The 21,420-nt window shown below is 42.7% G+C and overlaps 1 protein-coding gene, 3 long non-coding RNA genes and 1 other non-coding gene across 5 annotated transcripts in view; 3 read left to right on the forward strand and 2 right to left on the reverse strand.

The window, feature by feature from the left end:
- Window positions 1-9,075, reverse strand: part of LOC146477716 (uncharacterized) — a 72,641-nt gene extending 63,566 nt beyond the window's left edge. The window contains exon 1 of the long non-coding RNA XR_014865319.1: window positions 8,988-9,075. This is a non-coding gene — a long non-coding RNA (uncharacterized LOC146477716). The remainder of the gene's footprint in view (window positions 1-8,987) is intronic.
- LOC146477710 (uncharacterized) overlaps window positions 1-11,218 on the forward strand; it is a 178,338-nt gene extending 167,120 nt beyond the window's left edge. Inside the window, exon 2 of the long non-coding RNA XR_014865325.1 lies at window positions 8,827-11,218. This is a non-coding gene — a long non-coding RNA (uncharacterized LOC146477710). The remainder of the gene's footprint in view (window positions 1-8,826) is intronic.
- Window positions 1-21,420, forward strand: part of LOC146477707 (uncharacterized) — a 545,413-nt gene that overhangs the window by 224,348 nt on the left and 299,645 nt on the right. The window lies entirely within an intron of this gene.
- Window positions 10,954-11,033, forward strand: Trnas-uga (transfer RNA serine (anticodon UGA)). The gene has a single exon. It is a non-coding gene; the product is annotated as a tRNA-Ser (tRNA).
- The window catches only part of LOC146477719 (uncharacterized), a 10,877-nt gene continuing 6,085 nt past the window's right edge, over window positions 16,629-21,420 (reverse strand). Inside the window, exons 5-7 of the mRNA XM_085113051.1 lie at window positions 20,790-20,891; window positions 19,866-19,964; window positions 16,629-18,319 (exon numbers count right to left, since the gene is read on the reverse strand). Coding sequence (XP_084969177.1) covers window positions 16,629-18,319; window positions 19,866-19,964; window positions 20,790-20,891 — 1,892 coding nt within the window. The remainder of the gene's footprint in view (window positions 18,320-19,865; window positions 19,965-20,789; window positions 20,892-21,420) is intronic.

Raw genomic sequence — 21,420 nt, forward strand, 5'->3', positions numbered from 1 at the left:
AGTTGCGAGGAGTTTTCAAACTGTAAGGAGTTCACGGAGCTATTTCTAACGGAGTCTTAAAGAGAACGTGGAGTAACTTGTTCTCAACCCCGGAGTCAAGATCAGACGTAAGTTACGCTTGTAAAATTCCATGAATTCTTTCCTTTCGTTTTTTACGGCGTTGAATTCCGGCGTAGTTTTTTCCGTTTGTTTAGACTTAGACAATTGTATTCTTTTTAGTTTTCACCGCAAGTGTTGTAAATAGACGGCTCAGCCTGATCCTAATAAACGCATTAGTCTTGCTGCCTTTGCCGTGTACTTCACTGTGGTTGACCTGGCGAACTCCAGTACACAACACCCCGTGTCCGCGGTACTGGGAACGCGACAGTGAAAAGTCTGATAAAGGACAGATTGAGGTAAGCCGTAACTGAGTAATCAGCGCCGAAAATGAGTGGCCAGGAAGCCGATACGCCAAACAAAGGAGAAGTCTCGCCACATCAAGAAGTAGTCGGTCGAGATCTCGATAGAAGAGTTAGAACATTGTCTAGAAAAGCGTTAGAAAATGAAATCGATCAGAAACATCGAGAAGCAAATGTCGTGCACAAGATGCTCAAAGACGTCATACGATCCAATGAGGGGATAAACGAAGGATCGGATCTGGAAGAAGTCTTGCGTGACCTCGAGGGATTCTCTGGGGAATTAAACATAAAATTGCAAGAAATAAGAAGCCTTTACGCGCAAGATAAACACAATTACTTTGGGGACGTAGAAGTTCGTCTTGTGGAAGAGAGCCTAACTCTCGACCGAGCATTAAAGTTAATACAAGAAATAAAAAGTAGGCAATCCGACAAATTGTTGGAGACAAGCTCGCGTTTATCTCGTCACTCGCGCCGTAGCAAATCCTCTGCAGGCTCGTCCAGAGCGAGTAGCGCCAGAATGAAAGCGCTCGCCGAAGCGGCAGCGGCACGAGAAAGCGCGGACTATGAGAAAATGGTCGCCGAAAAAGAGCACAAGCGCAAACAACGCGAAGCAGAAATTGAGCGCACACGTCAACAAGAACGCGCGGAACACGCAAAGGAGCTAGCAATTATCGCCGCGGAGAAAAAAGTCGCAATAGCACATGCGAAGCTCAAAGCGATCGAGCAAGCTATAAATGAGGAGGAAAATGAAGAAAACGCGAAAATAGAAATCGAGGGGATTCCAAAGGCTAAAAGCGACGAAAGAACATCCACGTGGGTTCATTCTTTCTCACCGCCGGAAATTCCTCCGCCTAAACGTAACTCAACAGAACAAAGCACTCTTCTGGCGAGAGGCCCCGAGAGACAAGAGAACACACCTCTCAAGGGAATTTCCGGAACCCCACGCACGAAATTGCGCTCGACCCCAAACCAGCGGGAAGACAATGGCGAAAATTCGCGGCACGTGCTTCCGCAATCATTTATCGCATCAACACCAATTAACATAACCGGGAGTCAGTTAATTGAGTCGTTGACATCTGCAAATCAACAAATAGTTTCGGGATTGGCGAGACAAAATCTTCCGAAATGTCATCCAGACACCTTCAGCGGAGATCCCACGCTTTTCCATCCGTGGAAAGCGGCCTTCAAAGCGATGATCAGCGATGTTAACGTTTACCCCGTTCAGGAAATAAATTATTTGCGTAGTTTCACCAGCGGAGAGGCTCAAAAACTGGTTGACAATTACCGGAAGCGAAAACAGCATGACCCCGGCACGCTATTGAACGACCTATGGGGGGAGTTGGAGAGGCGTTTCGGCAGCGCGGCCGCGATAACTAAAGAATTGTTGGAGCGTTTGAATAACACCGCCGCTTTCAGTGAAAACGAAAATGCTAAGTTACAAGAATTTGCCGATCTTTGCGCCGATGTGGACAGTCAATTGACCTACTTACCAGGTCTCGCGTGCCTTAACTTTCCAAATACCATACAACCGATAGCTGAGAAGTTGCCTCTTTCTTTACGCGGAAAATGGGAGAAAGAAATCGCTAGGTACTCGGAGAAAAATGGAGATGAGTACCCCGGCTTTCGTGTCTTTTCCAAAGTAGTCCTAAGGCATTCAAGGATTAAAAACAATCCAAACATTCTCGCAGGCGCCACGCACACCCCTAATAGCTCATCAACCTCACCCAATCGGAGAGTTCAGAGTAAGAGAGCACTTAAAACGAACACAGGGCCAGCTAGCGTCAAACTGGAGTCAGCCCCACCCAAAATCGAGGAGACAAAACGATGTCCCTTTCACGAACGAGGTGGTCATAGCTTAGAAGAGTGTAAGGCTTTCGGTGCTAAGCCCCTGGAAGAGAAAACTGACTGGATCCTTAAGGCCGGACTTTGCTATCGCTGCCTATCCGAAGGTCACAGGGCCAGCGACTGTAGGAAGAAAATACAGTGCAGCATATGCAAAGATGATCGCCACATCGCGCTCCTTCACAAGGAAAGGCCGAGGAGATTTGCCGCAAGCACGGAAATCGTTGACACCAAGTGTACACTCGCTTGTAAGCCTATCGAGGGTGGCTTATCATGCAGCAAATTGCTATTGGTCGACGTGAAGAACAAAGAGAAACCAGATACTCTCCACCGAATTTACGCTATCGTTGACGAACAAAGTAACTCGTCCTTGATCAGCAGCGAACTCGCCGATGAGCTAGGAGCGGTCGGTCCGGAGGAGAAGTACCTTCTCACCACATGCAGCGGCGAGAAGGAAATCAAATACGGACGCCGAGTCGCAGGTGTAGCCATACAATCCCTTAATGGAGTAACGTCAGATCTACCCACCCTGATCGAGTGTGACAGCATCCCTCACGATAAGCGCGAAATTCCTACACCGGAGATGGCGAGGAGATTCCCTCACCTTCACGAGATTGCAGGCGAAATCCCACCCCTGGATCCAAACGCAGACATCCATCTGCTCCTCGGGAGAGACGCCCCAGAGCTGCTCAAGGTCCGGGAGTTCAAAAACGGACCCAAAGGAGCCCCCTGGGCACAAAAGCTTTTGCTCGGTTGGACGATAATCGGACAGATGTGCCTAGACATCGTCGGAGGCCCAGCACACGTGCTCGCTTGCCGCACCAGTCTCCTCTCGGCCAACAACGGAGAGCCTTGGAAGAAACACATGGAGCCAGAGCATTACGAGTTGATACCGTGCCCCAACCAGTTTAGAATCAAGGAGAGCTTCTCAGAACGGAGAGAGGATCCGGAGAACGATATCTTCCGCACCACACGAGAAGATAACGACGTCAGCCTTTCCTGCGAAGATCGAAAGTTCATCGAAATAATGGAGACCGGTATAAACAAGAACGACAGCGGTAACTGGGAGATGCCACTTCCCTTTCGTCATAAAGATACCAAGATGCCTAACAACCGAAGTCAGGCAGTCAACCGCTTAAATGGTCTTATCAGGACGCTAAGAAAGAAACCACAAATGGAGAGAGACTACCTGGAGTTCATGCAGAAGATCTTAGACAAGGGTCACGCATCCCCAGCCCAACCAGCCAACTCCCAGTCTGGCCGAGTATGGTATTTACCGCACTTCGGTGTTTACCACCCCAAAAAGCCGACTCAAATACGAGTGGTATTCGACTCATCTGCCGAATTTGGAGGTGTATCACTCAATAAGGAGCTTCTTCCCGGCCCGGACTTGATGAACAGTCTTTTGGGAGTCCTTATTCGCTTCAGAAAGGAAACAACGGCCGTAATGTGCGACATCGAACAGATGTTCCACTCCTTCCACGTGGACCGCAGCCACAGAAACTTCTTACGCTTTCTCTGGTTCGAAGACAACACTCCTGGGAAGCCTATAACGGAGTATCGCATGAACGTGCACCTTTTTGGTAACGGTCCCAGCCCAGCCGTAGCCACGTTTGGCCTTAGAAGAACGGCATCTGACGGCGAGGAGAAATTTGGTAAAGAAGCCGCTCAGTTCGTCCACCGTAACTTCTATGTAGACGACGGCCTAGCCTCGCTACCCACAGGTGAACAGGCCATCGCACTCATCAAAACGACTCAAGCAATGCTAGCCACAGCAAACTTACGACTTCACAAGATCGTGTCAAACTCAGTTGAAGTAATGGAGGCCTTCCCAACAGAAGACAGGGGGAAAGGAGTGCGCGACCTGGATTTGCACCGTGACAGCTTGCCGGCACAGCGCTCGCTCGGAGTCTCCTGGGATCTTGAGAAAGATAACTTTACCTTCCAAGTTTCTCCACCTGACAAGCCATTCACACGGAGAGGAGTGCTCTCGATCGTCAACTCTGTGTACGACCCCCTAGGCCTTGCTGCACCAGTGCTGTTGGAGGGGAGGTTACTGCTACAACAGTTAGTAGCCATGGGGAAGAAAACGACCGAAAACAGACCGTTAGGGTGGGACGATCCTTTACCAGACGCACTTCTAACTCAATGGCAAAGATGGCGAACCTCACTTAACAAATTGGAGAAGGTATCAGTTCCCCGCTGCTATCGCCCAGTGGACTTTGGTACTGTTGTTCGGAGAGAAATTCACGCGTTCTCAGACGCAAGCGAGAACGCAATCGGAGCCGCCATTTATCTGCGTCAAGTTGACAGCAAGGGAAACGTTTGCACAGCGCTACTGTTAGGCCAGTCTAAAGTAGCCCCCTTACAGACAACAAGTATTCCCCGCCTAGAACTGTGTGCTGCTGTTCTGGCTGCGCAAGCCGTAGCGAAGATTATCAAAGAAATTGACATGGAGATCGATGGTATCACCTTCTATACGGATTCGAAAGTTGTCCTTGGTTACATTCAAAACGAGAGTCGGAGATTCTACGTTTACGTCGCAAACCGCGTGCAGCTAATTCGCAAGGTCTCCAGCCCCAACCAATGGAGGTACGTGGATACAAACGAGAACCCTGCAGACCTTGCCACACGTCGTCTGAGTGCAGAAAGTCTCGCGGCTTCAGACTGGTTCACTTGACCGCGCTTCTTACAAGACGAAACAGCAGCAACAAACGGAGAACAAGAGGAGATTCCAATAAGCGAAGACGACCCAGAAGTTAGGAAAGAAGTTTCGACCTTCAGCACACAGACAAACAAACGCAATGGTTTGGGAGCTGATAGGTTCTCACGTTTTTCAAGCCTTTCCTCGCTGCAGCGCGCAATTGCAAATCTTATTGTTCTGGTCAAGGAGTTTAAACGGAGAAAATTCAAGACTCGAGAAACAAGGGAGCGGAAGCCAGTGGCAACAAAGACTGCACCGCGGCTGCGCAACCCCACATTAAAGGAGCTTCAGCAAGCCATGACAGTCATAATTCAGACCGTCCAGGAAGAAGCCTTCGGAGAGGAGCTCAAGTTGTATCGTGGTGAACATCTCAGTGGGGATGAAAGCCGCCGCGAGCGAATTAGCGAGAAGAAAAGTGAAATGAAGAAGTCAGCCCTATATCGATTGGATCCGTTCGTTGACGACAATGGCATACTTCGCGTAGGTGGCCGCTTGCGACGTGCAAGGCTGGAGTACAAGGAGAAACATCCCGTGTTATTACCTAAGCGTTACCACGCCTCAAAGCTAATAGTACGCCATTATCACGGTCAAGTCCATCATCAAGGACGACAAATTACACATGGCGCTATCCGACAAGCTGGTTATTGGTTAGTGGATGGAAATCACGAGGTAGCAAGGGAGCTCAGTCTATGTGTTCTTTGCAAGAAGCTACGCGGACCTCGCCTAGAGCAGCGAATGGCTGATTTACCGGCCGACAGGGTAGAGGCTACCCCACCCTTCACTAACGTTGGCTTTGACGTTTTCGGACCCTGGCTGATTCAGACTCGAAAGACGAGAGGAGGAACCACCGGTTCTAAGCGTTGGGGTCTAGTCTTCACCTGTCTCAGCAGCAGGGCCGTCCACATTGAGGTCTTAGAGTCTATGGACACAAGTTCCTTCATCTGTGCGCTTAGACGCTTCTTCGCGCTTCGAGGCCCCGCATCGCTACTCAGGTGCGATCGAGGTACCAATTTCATAGGAGGGAAGTCAGAACTAGATGAAGCAATGAAGGAGATGGACCAACGCAGATTGGAGCGATACGTCAAAGAACAAGGTTGTGAATGGCGTTTCAACCCACCATACGCTTCGCATTTCGGCGGTGCATGGGAGCGGCAGATAGGGACCATACGCCGCGTGTTGGACGCCATGTTCTTGGAGCTCGGGGGATCGCAACTCACACACGAACTTCTAGTAACACTAATGGCAGAAGTAACAGCGATCGTTAACGCACGCCCCATAACCACCGTCCTGTCTGATACGGAGGAGCCTGAACCCCTCTCACCATCCATGCTTCTGACTATGAAAACACGACCTCTCGGTCCCCCGCCTGGAGAATTCCTACCTGTAGACCTATACTCACGGCGTCGTTGGAGACGAGTCCAATACCTTGCAGACCAGTTCTGGTTGCGTTGGAGGCGGGAGTATATGCAGACATTACAAAGCAGAAGCAAGTGGAATGGTTCAAAGCGAAATCTCAACGCTGGTGATATAGTTCTTGTCAAAGAAGACGGCGCCCACCGAAACAACTGGCCTCTGGGACTGATATCCGAAGCTATCAAGAGTGAGGATGGGGCAGTAAGAAAGGCTCAAGTCGTACTGTGGAGAGAGGGCAAGAAGAAGACGTTCTTACGCCCAATAAAGGAGCTTGTTCTGTTGGTACCTGTACAAGCCGATGGAATGCAAGCTACTGAACACTTAAGTAAAGTTTAATGGAGCAAGGATTGATCATCCTTGGGCGAGGAGTGTCACGTTCCTGACAAGAACAATGCACTTTAGAAACACTCAGGGACTATTTGTTCTTTTATGTTTGTAGCTTTGTTTTATTGATTGCATGATTACCGAATATCCGTTTTTTGGCTAGCCGCACAAAGCTTTTTTCATTATTATTTCCTTTACGTCAAAGACATGTATTAAGATCCTTTTTCTGTAAGCACGTTTCTCAGTTGCGAGGAGTTTTCAAACTGTAAGGAGTTCACGGAGCTATTTCTAACGGAGTCTTAAAGAGAACGTGGAGTAACTTGTTCTCAACCCCGGAGTCAAGATCAGACGTAAGTTACGCTTGTAAAATTCCATGAATACTTTCCTTTCGTTTTTTACGGCGTTGAATTCCGGCGTAGTTTTTTCCGTTTCTTTAGACTTAGACAATTGTATTCTTTTTAGTTTTCACCGCAAGTGTTGTAAATAGACGGCTCAGCCTGATCCTAATAAACGCATTAGTCTTGCTGCCTTTGCCGTGTACTTCACTGTGGTTGACCTGGCGAACTCCAGTACACAACACCCCGTGTCCGCGGTACTGGGAACGCGACAGCTTTCCTCTGTAGTAAAAAAAAATTATAAAAAAAAAATAAATAGGAATTTCAGTGGAATCCACAGAGTGGCTCTTCTCTCCACTGTTTCCAGGTCGAATTGGAATTTGGAAATGTTGGTTTTTGTCTTGTACGTAGTACTACAAGACACTAAAACCAGACCTGGACAGATCTTACTGAATGCAAATAATATACGGCGACTTAAAAGACTCATCTTCGATTTAAAACCTTAATCATCTTATTCTAATAGGCAAGTGTTTCCTGTTCATCTTCGCATCCCCGACACACGAAATTACGCATATCGTAGGATATCTGTTGACCACGGACGAAGAATATTTAGTGCACCATAACCAAATACAGTCAACTCTCGCCTTGCAGACACCCCGCTATTACGGACAAAATTCAGATCCCCGGCGAAAGCTATAGGGGTTTGACTGAAACTGACTCCCGCTATTACGGACACCCGCTATTACGGACGCGCGCTATAATGGACAAAATTCAGATCCCTGGCGAAAGCTATAGGGGTTTGACTGAAACTGACCCCCGCTATTACGGACGCGCGCTATAATGGACAAAATTCAGATCCCCGGCGAAAGCTATAGGGGTTTGACTGAAACTGACTCTCGCTATTACGGACACTGGCTATTACGGAATTACCGACACTTTCGATTCGTGGTACAAACAACAAATTTTATTGTTTTGACTCTCGATAAAGCGGACACAGTGAACTTCGCATGTAACATAAATTGCAGTCCGATGTTCGTCATTTGTCAAAACACACTTTAAAAGATTTCTGGAATGTTTATTTTCGCACCAAATCTCCTTCACTGTGGTGATTTCATTTGTTTTCTCTACATGAATTATTAATTAGTTTGAAAAGGAGAAATTCTATGTTGATCTCTGTAAATCAAACAGCAGATATAAACAAATTCCTTCAATTGACGAGTTTCTTTGTTCACTTCGCTCATGTTCTGATGGACCAATTGGTATTTTAGGAATATTTCACGTTGATCTATGTAAATCAAATACAGATATCATACTCAAGCATTTAAACTTCAAATGGTTTAATAAAATTCTACTATTACATTTTACTCCGAATTCGTTACTCGGAGTCAATTTCATATATATATTCGTCTCTTGTAATCTACGTGGTAAAAGACGTCACTTGGCACAAAACATTCAACCCTGCAATTGCGTTACAAAAGATTTAAACAGCTTAAGGGTTAAAGAAAAAAGACAAAATCTTCTGAATTTGTGTCTTCTGGTTCTAAAATGTTGAATCTGCTTAAACTTTCAAGTTCATTAATGTCTATGCACAATTGAGGAACCAGATGCACCCCACGTTTGAAATAAGTAAGGCTATAACATTTGTTATCTACCTAACTACAAAACTTACACCATGTCTTTGGTTTGTACAGCACGACATAGCATGAAATAATGTTCACGTTGGTTACACTGTACTTAAATAAAAACAATAACATTTGGCACGAGACAATTTCATGCTGTGCCTGAATTACAGGAGATTTAACAGCATAAGGATTATAGAAAAAAGACAAAATCTTCTTAATTTGTGTCTTCTGGTTATAAAATGTTAAATCTGCCTTGATTTTCAAGTTCATTAATGTCTATGTACAATTGAAGCACCAGATTGAGGCACCCCAAGTTTGAAAAATGTACGGCTCTACATTTGCTATCTACCTAACTACAAAACTTATACCATGTCTCTGATATAATGTTCTCATTTGTTACACTTAATAAAACCAAGAACATTTGGCACGAAACAATTTCATGCCGTACCTTAATTACAGGAGATTTAACAGTACAAGGATTATAGAAAAAAGACAAAACCTTCTCGATTTGTGTCTTCTGATTCTAGAAATGTTAAATCTGCCTTAACGTCTATGTACAATTGAGGTGCCAACTGCACCCTGTTTGAAATATGTACGGCTGTACAATTGCTATCTACTTAACTACAAAACTCACACCATGTCTTTGGTTTGTACAGCACGACATAGTATAAAATAATGTTCACGTTGGTTACACTTTACTTAATGAAAGCAATAACATTTGGTAAGAAACAATTTTTCCCCGTACTTGAATTACAGGAGATTTGCAAGTACAAGGATCATAGAAAGAAGACAAAACCTTCTCGATTTGTGCCTTCTGATTCTAAAATGTTAAAATACAATTCAGCTGCTTTGACTTTCATGGTCTTCAACAGCTACTTACAGTACTTACACTTGAAAAGTAATTTCTTCAACAAACCGATCCATTTCGGAATCATGAGACGAGAGAAACCGCACAGTCACCCCAACAGCAAATTCACATTGTCACCATGACAACGGACTTTCATTCTTAATTAATACTTCGGTAGTCTGCAGGTAACAGCGAGCCGATACCAGCTCCACATGCGATACGATATTCGTGAGATATTTCCCGATACTTGGCACTTTTTTATATCGATACTGTGACGTCTTTGCTCCAGACTTGTACTATGACGTCATTACCGTCAGTAGAATCCAGGCTTAAACGAGTAGAGAACGCTCAAGTTGCTGTGTTGCCAAGAGAACAGTAAAATTCTTCCGCAAAAAAAGGTTATGCTTGAGAGCAATAAGAATTAAAATTCCTCCAACGTTATGTGGAATACACATCACGCTTCTTTGAAGTTGTCAGTTTAACGGCATCCAAACTAAACCTGTGTCGTTTACAAGTATCGATACTTGAACACTCCCAGGTATCGACTATGTGGCATCAATATCGACTCACCCTTACGCTGCAGACTTCAGACTGAGTATCGGCTGCAGACCGAGATAAAATTCTTCACCCAGCCTTGTTCGCAATTAGAAACGGCCAGGGTAACAGTACAAGGTATGTGCACAATGAAACAACAACATAACCATGCATTTGCATTACATGCCACATGTTGGGATCGACAGGAAGAGAAGCATCTCTGCGGGGAACTTTGATAGATTCTAAATATACAATGACACTTTTCAAGAAAACCGTAAACTCTTCTACTCCCACAGCAATGCTGTACAAGGTGGTTCTACCTTTTGAGTTTGTGGATAAAATCCTCAAGTGTGACTATTCAATTGAAAGATACCGAGCAGTACTTTCCTGTGGTGTTGTTTATTATGCTGTACAAGGTGATTCTTAGTTTTGAGTCTGTAGATAAAATCCTCAAGTGTGACCATTCAAATGAAAGCTACTGAGCAGTACTTTCCTGTGGTGCTATAGCTGCATGAGGTGGTCCTATCTTTTGAGTCTGTGGATGAAATTCCTCACATGTGACCAATCAATCAAAGCTACTAAACACCACTTTCCCGTCCTGGGGCCCGTTTCTCGAAAGTCCAGGTAACTTACGGGGCCCGATAAGTGTCTTTGGTGATAAATGTTTCTTAACAGAAGTCAATTTTTCTTAGCTTTGAATACGAAATTTTGAAATCTTATAATTCTATGAACACATTGGCCAAGTACCATGTCTGTAATCACTGTGTAATCGGCGAAAAAACATTTCCAAAATAGACTTATCGGGCCTGATAAGTTACCGGGACTTTCGAGAAACGGGCCCCTGGTCTTCCTTGTCTTCTGTTTAATCAATTGAATTTTAGGATTTTCTCAAATTTTGAGTTTTAGATGCTCTTTGGAGTGAAACTCAGACTCGGGCCGAGGCGGCGTGGCCCCTGTGGTAAGGGCGCCGGACTTGAAATCCGGAGGTCCCGGGTTCAAGTCCCGCCTCGGCCACGCTTGTAAATAACCAGCTGGTTTGCCTCCTGCCAGTTGGGATTTTTAACATGTTATGTTCTATTTGATTATTATTTGTTTCCCATTATTTCTGAGTGGAATGCCTGTAAACTAGCTTTGGGTAGCTAAGTGCATTTCCACTATAAACAAAGCATTTACATTTTTTTACATTTACATTTTACGATTGTGTCCAACACGTTGATCTCCTTTGCACTTGCCTCACATCTAATAGCAAATGTTTAATCAGGTTTTATCTCGGACTGCATTTTATACCCAGCCTCCAACTTTTCAAAACTAACCTGCTTTCGTCACGGTGCACAGAATTTTCCCCAAATGCTCGAACCTCTTACATCACTTACTACACAAAAAATGAAGAATTTAGCTTGGTGTCTGGTTGAAAGGATCATTGATAACTCTTAATCTGACAAGATTTCATTCCACTCCTGGGTCATTAATCAAGCAAGCGCGGCCACCAGTGGTAAATACAAAATGACGTATTTTGAGCTAAGAAATGGAGCTGCCTTGAGACGAAGGCTTATGCACGGATTTCCATCAATCAATCCACATTTTCGTATCGTATCGTACCGTAGCTTTGTTTAACGATAATTCCCTGCAGAAGCTCAATTACAAGCTAGTTCTAGTTCAACAAGTCCAAAATTAAACTACTCAACAAAAGGAGCGCCGTTATACCTTTGACAAACACAATTAACACAGAGGCAAATTTGAAGACAGGAGACACTTTGTCCTCCTTGAAATATCGTAAACCGCCGCTTATAAGCCCTGTGCTAATACAACTTCGTAAGGGGTTTTAGATGGCCTTATAAACGGAGGGGCTTATATCCTTGGGGGCTTATAACCGGAATAAAAACCGTTTCCAAACTAGCTATAGCAGTGTTGATCGAGATACGTATTTTATTTAGAGGTGTCTCACGTCCAAGCGATGTAGCGCATCCGGTTTAAACTGTAGATACCTCAACCCTTATATCAAATTAGAGCTTATAGAGCTGGCTATCAAACTAAACCAAGAATTTTGAAATAAAATGAATTGCCGAAAACTCAAAGGGAATTTGTTCGTTTGCCTTCAAATTTGGACAGTAGCTAGTTTAACATATAAACAACAAAAATCTGTCGGCGAATTTTTTCTTTCGAAATATTTTTTCCCGAGAGCGAGTTTTGTACAATTACTCCACATTTTTTTTCATCCTATTTCGAAAATGCTCTATAACTTTTCATTGGGATTGAATATGGCAAAACAAGACACCTTTTTTAGCGCTTTGGGTCTGGAAACTGAGGAGCAAATTAAATTAGCGAAAAACAAAATTCGCTTTGACTTGTAGCTCTAAAAAGGTGATTCGGACGCTCGCATTTAGAGGTCCTAAAAAATTCAGCAATTCATTTTATTTCAAAATTGTTAGTATAGTTTGATAGCCAGCTCTATAAGCTTTAATTTGATATAGGGGTTTAGGTATCTACAGTTTAAACTGGACGCGCTACATGGCTTAAACGTGAGACACCTCTGAAGGTAATTGGAAAAAAATTAAAACCAACAAGACGGTCGAAACTAGAGGGGGTCTTATATCCTGGGGCGGGGGGGGGGGGGGTGCTTATAATCGGATGTATTTTTGGGTTAAGAGGTAGGTGGGCCCATAACCGGGACGTCTTATAAGCGGGGGGAGGGGGGGGGGGGTGGCTTATAAGCGGTAGTTTACGGTATTGATAAAACATCAAACATGCAGATCACGAGAATATAGCAAATGATCACTAAAACAGACTGATTTTGAGCAATTTCTCCCAACTAATACCACAACAAATATGAAGACGCCAATGAGGAGAATTTGGGGTTTGATATTAGGGCATAAAAGGGTAATGACACTGCTAAGCAAGGTTAATACTCTTCACCATTCAACTTCACTTTAACAAGTAACTGTTTCTTTAAACATTGTCAAAAACTCAGAATAGGAATTTAGAATTGGTTCCTGTTTAGCACGCGTGCGGGAAGTTTGGAAAGTAGGAGATAACTGTAAAGGCCCGTTTACACATGCACATTTTGTCGCGCTCAAGTTGCAGTTTTAAATCGCATACGTTAACTAGCGGCCATTTCATTGCTCATTTGTCACTGAGATATCGCAGGAGGTTCGAACACGTTTCAAACGTGACACAATTGTGCTTGATTTCTTGAAAAAAGTACAGCGTTGTAAACACACCAAAAAAAAACATTGGTTTAAAGTACGATTTGAAGCCGTAGCCTTCCGCGAGAAAAATTGTGGTGAGGTGCGACAAAAATCGCTTGTGTAAAAGGGCCTGAAAAGTTCGCCGAGAGCAACACAGTTTCTCGAGTGCGCTTAAAACTTTCCAAGTGTCCATAACTCGATAGATGCACAGCTATTTGGATGAAACAGACGCGGTTTGGCACAGAGACAAGTGTTGAAAAGGGGAAACGTCGTCTGGTTACTCAGACCAATCCTTCCGTAACAAAGCTAACAAAAAACGGTATAAAAAACAAACAAGAGTGAGCGAAGAAAATCTAAAACCGTCGGAGCTTCCCTGAGTTTATTAGTTACGAGCGTTCTAAACTTCCTTTTCTAAATATCTTATTTCCTTTCATGCAAGAAACCGTACTTTTGCGCCGTTTTGAAAATCACTTCGACTGGTTTTAGAGTTAAGTTCAAAAGTAAAATTCAACGCATTGGATCGCTATCGTCCAACGAACTTTTGCGTCTATAATTAACATACTACAGCAAAAAGACGGCTTTTGGAAATGGTAAAAAGAAAAAAAGGTTTTCATTGTCCAATAAGACGAAAATTTTCCCCGATAAACTACCGTTACGTAGTTTCTATAATTTTTATATCAGTGTTACAAACTTGTTTACCTTACAGAATCCGATAGATTCAATCTGTAGTTTGTTTAGTTCTTGCTGAGCTCCTTACTAGCATAGCCCCACAGTGGGATATGAATGATTCCCGCCGCTATTTGTCGTTTCGTTTTCTTATAAAGAGCGACTTGATTTCACTCCAATCCAAAGAGTTAACTTCAGTGTCGACTAATATTTACGTGCTCCGGACTCGTTTTTCATCTTTCCGGTTCTTGAAGAAAGTTTTCTTCTTCATTAGCGACCAAGAACCAATTTTCTTAGCTGAATGTAACTTGCACGTGTTATCATGATTGTATGGATGCAGCGCATGCGTCAATCGAGTTATGGATACACGCCTTCGTTATTGATTTTGATTGGATGAATTTACTTTCACTTTACTCGCGGAGTGGTAGGTTTTAGCACATAGGTTCCTCTCCATACAGGCTTACCGTTAAACTTAATACAGTCAACGACTTACAGTCTGCAAAACACTTGCTAAGATCACATCCAAGGCCTCTACTTGAAGAACTGCGGTCGTTGATTGTCAATTTCAAAGTAGTTAATGTGTCACCTTTTGCCAGGTTATTGCACAGTTCCAGTAACTGATCTTCACTCACTTCACTGCAGCTATTGATTGTAAGACAGAGAGTTGTCAATGACTTATTTCTGGCGAAACCATCACCCAGATGCTCCATCCAGATTTCTGCCGCGTCACTGTAGTTGTTGATTGTAAGACTGACAGTAGTTAATGACTTATTTGACGCCAAACCAGGACCCAGAGCCTGTTTCCAGACTCCAAACGCGCCACTGTAGATGTTGATTGTAAGAGTGAGAGTAGTTAATGACTTGTTTGACGCCAAACCAGGACCCAGACCCTGTTTCCAGTCTTCATCCGCGTCACTGTAGCTGTTCATTGTAAGACTGAGAGTACGTAATGACTTGTTTGATGCCAAACCATCATTCAGACCCCGTATCCAGGCTCCCTCCGTGTCACTGAAGTCTTTGATTGCAAGAGTGAGTGTATGTAATGTATTGTTTGACGCCAAACCACGACCCAGAGCAATCATCCAGAATCCAGCCCCGCCATTGTTGTTGTCGACTGTAAGAGCGAGAGTATGTAATGACTTGTTTGACGCCAAACCATGACCCAGACCGTCTATATCCAAACTAGTCAAGTTACTGTAGCTGTTGACTGTAAGAGTGAGAATATGTAATGACTTGTTTGACGCCAAACCATCACCCAGATAGTTCACCCAGTCTTCATCCGTGCAACTGTAGTTGTTGATTGTAAGAGCGAGAGTATGTAATGACTTGTTTGACGCCAAACCATCACACAGAACTGACCTAAGGAAATAACTGTCAAAAATGTGGTTGTTGATGGTAAGGGTGAGTGCCGTTAAAGACGCGTTGTTCGCCAAACTGGTGTTGAGGTCTATTTCGTCGTCAGTGAGGGAATATAATGTAAGAGTGAGAGTGAGTGTAGCTAAGGAGGTGTTTTCTAACACTACTTCAAGCAGACGTTGCATCCACCCTACGTTCTTGTCACGACGGTTTTCGATTGTAAGATTAAGTGTTGTTAATGACGTGCTGTTTGTTAAACCATCATTCAGACCCTGTGCCCAGTCATCACTCGCGCCTCTGATTGTGAGACTAAGTTCACTTGTTCCAGTATCCTTCACTTTAGTGAATACTGAAGGTAATAATGAGGGATTATCAATACAGAAATGAACGCCACAGGGAGAACAGTCTGATATCAAGTCATGGACAATCACATTTAAGTTCGCATTGCGGTTGGCACCTGTAAACCGCTCAATAGCAGCCTTCCCGTTACTGGTCAATTCTCCCCAAATGTTGAAAGTAACGAGATGTGCGCACTTTTCTATTTTCAGGTAGCTCATTAGACTGCTTGCAACATCATCAAATACATTTCCGTGGATGTTTAGAGTGATTCGATACGGTATGGAATTTACCAAGAGTCTCCTGAAAGCTTCTATAACTTCACCGCTCAACTCACCCCAGACGTTTAACGTCTGTTCTAAATTGAAACTGCTCTTAGACAAAACAGGAGTAATACAAGCGACCTTAGAAGCTGCAATGTTTCCACTGGTATTCGGATAGAAAGTGCACGACTGCTTTGCTTTGTTTGCTGAAATTATACCTTTGACAACATTTGCGCAGCTGTCAGGGAGATCACCTAAGATTTTTACCTCCAAAGTATTCAAAGAGTAATTTTGCAAGAAACCTCTTCCTAGGAAGACGATGCCTGATTCACTCACCCTTCCAAAAACAACCAAAGTAAAAGATTTCAAAAAGGCTTGTTCTGAGAGTCCTTCACAAAGGGCTGCAGCTAATGAATCTTGCATGTCTCCAAAAATAGTGATGACAACAGAGGTCAAAGATGTGTTGACTAAAACTCTTTTCAAAGCCAGTATTGCAGTGTCATTCAATGAACCATAAAACTTGAGGACAACTGACTTCAATGGTGTATCCGCAGACAATCCTTTTTCAAGAGCTCTGGCCCAATCCTCGCCCAACACACCAAACAGTTCAAACGTCACGGAAGTCAAGGTGTTACTTGCAGCCAAACTGTCACCAATAACATCAGATACGTGATAAGGGAGGCTTTGAAAAGTTCTAAGAGTAACTGACATTAAAGTCGAGCTTTGAGATAGTACATCGTAAAAGGCATCTCCGAGAGCTTCTGATGTGGAAACGAACAAATTCTGTAGTTTTGGACAGGATTTCAGGTAATCAAAAGCAGAATTTGCTTCGGGTGAATCTCCACAAGGTTCATAATGGTTATCACAACACACAGATAAATGAACAGGATGCCGTAATTGGGAAAGTTCCAACAGTATTTTGCAACCTCAAAAAAACTAGAATAAGAATAGTCGCCGTCTTCGCACACTTCCACAGTCAAAGGGAAAGGAATGAAGGAACAAAGAGCCATCGCCACTTCTTCGGCATTTCCACTTTCACTGAAACTTTCCGGAAAAAACTTTGCTTCTTCCTCTTTGCACTTGGGCCAGTCCCAGTTGTCACTCTTCAGCTTCTCACCAATCTGTCTGAAAAGGATACTCGCTTGCTCACCCAGTATACCGGACAAAAACAGAAACACTTGTCGGTATTTTACTACAACGTGGTCATGGAAGTCTAACTGAAACTCTTTGAAGATATCGACCTCTTTCTTCAATAACAGAGATGCCAGGTATCGTGCGGCCAAGTATTCTACAAATGTTTTGTGAAAGAAGTGGTATTCGTGCTGTGGGTTAATCTTTTTCAGACTGGCTTCCTTGAAAACGAAACCTGATATCCGAGCTGCCAGATCTGGATACATCTCTTCAAATTTTGCAAGTTTTCCTTCAAGAAAAGAAAGACGATCCTCTAACAGGCATTTCCAAGCTAACTCTCCCAGTGCAAGTAAACTCTGTTCAAATTCCTTTTCAAGAGCCTCGTCATCCTGGGGAGCTTTCAACTTATTTTTTGCACAAAATCTTCGTAAAATGCATCGAACAATAATCTGATAGAGCTCAGTACGGCGAGATGGAAGTTCTCCCTCGTAGTCCTCAAAAACAACACAGAGAAGGAGCAAATTCAGTGGATTGTTTGGTAAAGCATGGAGGAAAGAGTTTTCATGGATTGCTTTGATAAGCCTCTCTCCTTTTGATAAATGCTCGGGCCCCAAAAGATTAAAATGCCTTCTGATGTACTCAAAAGCATCTTTGTCAGTAAATCCTTCTATTTGCAAAAGGACATCAAAGTTAATGTTCTGTCTCAATTCTATTCCTTTCTCTTGACGCGAAGTCGCCAGAAGAAAGCAGAACGGAAACATTCGTCTTTCAAGCAATGTATCCACGTGATGTTTAGCACCTATAGGTAGCTCATCAAGGCCATCCAAAATTATTAGAACTTGTTCTTGGTTATGGGTATCCATGATGTAATCCCTTAACTCTTTCTTGACTTCGTCATCTTCAGGTAGAAGTTGTTCATCGATGGCTTTTATTATGTCTCCATCAATGTCCCGGCATTTCAGAAGTAACACAATATTAAATTCAGGAAATGAACACCCTTTCGGAATTTTTCCATTTGCCCAATCATAGGCTATTTTAAGGCTGAAAGTTGTCTTGCCAATTCCTGGGCTTCCCTCTACCAGCACTGTGGAATCTTTCTTTTTGTTTGAAGTGTTAAAGTTGTCATCCATCTCCACTTTTTTTTTTCTAGCATCTTCCGATATTTTAGGGCTTTTGAAGATGTCATACATGTACACTTCCTTATTTTCAATCTGAAAGTCTGTGTTTCGTCTGGATAACATTGTCAATCTTGTGTAGACATCTTCAAGAGGTAACTTCAAGGTGTTCTCCCAAAGGAGGGGTCTCAAAAGAGACCGCCTGTTATACTCTGCTTTTAGAACTCTAACAACAGGGTTATCTTGCCCTACAACAAAACAGCAATCACAGTCAAAGTTGTTCTCTACGTCAGACAGTTTACTGAGAGCATGACTATTAACATACTGCTTGTATAGGAATTTTCACTTTGAGTTGCGCAAGCTTGGTCTCAAAATATATGAATTTGTTCTGAGTGAAAAATAAAAACTGAATAACCTCCCAACTTCGAATTTAAATGTTAAATTACCAGACGTTGCATGTACTCAAACACGGAAACATGGTGGTTGTTTTTTACTGGCATTTCAATGACACGTGAACTCTGAAGACTCAGCCACTGATATGCTCTCAGTTCTCTGCCACTGTTAATCACACATAAGGTCTTAGAAAACAGAGATATTTAGCTTAAGACCCAAGATGTTGAGATTGGCAGATTTCGATCCAATCCATTTCGTCAGTTTAAGTGTTAATGGTGTCCCGTTGTTGTCTCCTTAATCATGATTGACAGAAGGTGGGATTTAATGATCAGAGTCTGCATGTTATTGAAAGGCACTGTAAAATTTAAAACTTTTAAGTTTTAAAAATACCTTAAGTACCAACTAAAGTATCAAGAGCAATCCCATTACTTTTTCTTAACACTGCCCTTCAATAAGTCTGGGAGTAGCGGTGTAAATACATGTATTCAGTTTTCGCTTTGTGTTTTTGCAGCAACATAGCTGCTTTCAAGCAATAGAGGACACAGCTTCAACCTCATCCCAGAATCTCTTTGACACTTGCCATTTTTAACTCGTGAATGCGCGTATACGAAATGAGGGATTCGTGGACACCATGCGGGAATGAGACGTGATCTGAAAGGTTTAAAACGTTGTTCGCATTGTATTTGGTTGTCCCTGGCCTTGAAACATAAATCGTATTTGACACTTGTTCACTTATTCCGCATTCTACGCCGCTTAGATTTTTAGGTGTTCCGCTCAGCGAGATTGAACTTCTTGAATAGTTTTGTATTTTTTGAAGAACGTTTTAATTTAGAAAATAGTTTGGAGCCTTGAAGTGATTGGCTTTTAAAGGCGAGTAAAAGGGAAAAAATATCTCCATTACCTCAGGAGGTTTGAACTCGGGAGCCTTCGCTTCAATCTCGGTCTTGAGGAGTTTTCAACGGCGGAATGCGGCATTTTTCTCACCAAAATAAAAACGTACGAAGACTATATACAGCGATTGAGTGTTCTTTAGGCGATTTCTTTTAAGTTCAAACTCAAAAAAAATGTGGAATGTTATAATTGAAGGAAATAGAGAAACTTAAGTGAGTCGTGAGAGTACGCCATATTTGAAAGTTTACAGCCCATTGAGTGATCAGTGGAACAAGTGAGTGACATTTCCCCCACATTATGATAACTCGTTCATTGTGCATGCACGCATTCATGAGTCAAAAATGAGCCTTGCACTGCTGCAGTAATTATTATAAATTACTCCAAGAGTACTGCATGGCAAAACAGATGATACATCACATCTTATTGACTACATATTCTGCCAACATAGCACATTTTTCAGCTTTTATAAATACATACAAATTAAGGACGTCTACATTAATAGGTAGTTACCTCTAGAAACAAGAGTAAACGGTCTGTGTCTCTTGGAAGTCTGAGTAGCACTAGGACATGACCTTTTGTTGTTTGATGATGTCTCTTCCCTAAAAGAATCTAGAATAAAAAATAACAAACAAGAGAATAGAATGACTGGGTTCAAGGTTTTAGGCGGCTGGCTGTTTCAGGCAACATATGAGCACTCACTAAATTGAAAAAAAAAAAAAAAAAAAAAAAAAAAAGAGGAAGTAAAATTGCACTCAATCCTTTACAAATGTTACCAGATACATGCTCCTAGGATGCTAGTACGAGAGAACAGATGCCTTTTGTTTTCCGGCTAAGGCATCTGCTCTCGCAGACTACTAGTATCAGTTGCCTACATGTAGTCGTCATTATTTCTGGCTTGAGGCCTGACTAGGTTCACTCTAGGTTAGTCTGTCACCTCTAACAATCCTTCTCAGGACAACACTCACACTCACTTGTGACATGACTCCTTGGTCCAACTATTTACTCTATAATTTTCTATATTAATCTTTATAAACAGTATTTAAAGTGTTTGAGCTTACTTCAAGTTTTCAAGTTGTCAAGTTTTTATTTTATTAAAAAAAACATTTGTTTCGATGTTTACTCTAAGAGCCATGATAAAAAGAATAACAAGATAGTGTAATAATAACATAACTAGGTGGTGAGGAAGCCAATGAGAAACCACAAGGCTTTTACAATAATGGGCTCTCTCTACATTTGCAATGTGGTTGTTAGCAAAATTAATAAAAGCACGTAGGATTAGATCACCAATGACTCCATCATGTGGAATCATTCACACTTTGCAGTGGACAATATTGTTTTTTCAACCAGCTGCATACAGCAATGGGACAACAGAAAATACACAGAAAAACACTTGCCAGATGTCTAATTTGCATGTAAGGCTAAGAATCCACCTACCATCAGATCCACTTCTTTGGTGAGCTTGAGTGTCGGCAGGGAAACCCAACGGATTGCAATCTTCTGCTAAAGAATGGCTTCCAAGCTGAGCAGGTGAATAACCTTAAAAAAAAAGATGTAGTTAAAGTACATATTTTAAAAAGACACAATGGAGAAAGATCACATACACATATACTGCTTTAAGAATGACTCACACAAAACTCATCTATACTGTAAAGTGCAGGAGAGCGTTTGGAATAGGAAAGGCCAGAATGCACATGCATCAACTTTTAAAACAATCAATAATTATTGTGTTTAAACAAAGCACCAGTAGTCCAGTCTGACAACCACTACACCCCCAGGACAATCAATCAAAGCGATGATTTGTGAGGTTTGGTTTGGTTTCAAGGTGACAGAGTAGTGGAAGCCTATCACTCCATTATTTTGTAACCCTTTCAAGGATCAAATTGATGATGCTCAACACAAGGCCAACATACTAGGTTACATTGAGGATCCAGTGAAGGATACAGGATAAAAAGAAGATAAAATTATACAATGTAAACAGGATTTGTGACAGCTCTGATGTTGGGTGTTACGAAAACGAAGACCCTCGAAAACGAAGACCTAAGACCTAAGACCCGGTCTTTGTTTT

This window comes from Pavona decussata, unplaced genomic scaffold (genome assembly GCF_977016875.1).
Source record: "Pavona decussata unplaced genomic scaffold, jaPavDecu1.1 SCAFFOLD_69, whole genome shotgun sequence".
Classification (NCBI taxonomy): Eukaryota; Metazoa; Cnidaria; class Anthozoa; order Scleractinia; family Agariciidae; genus Pavona; species Pavona decussata.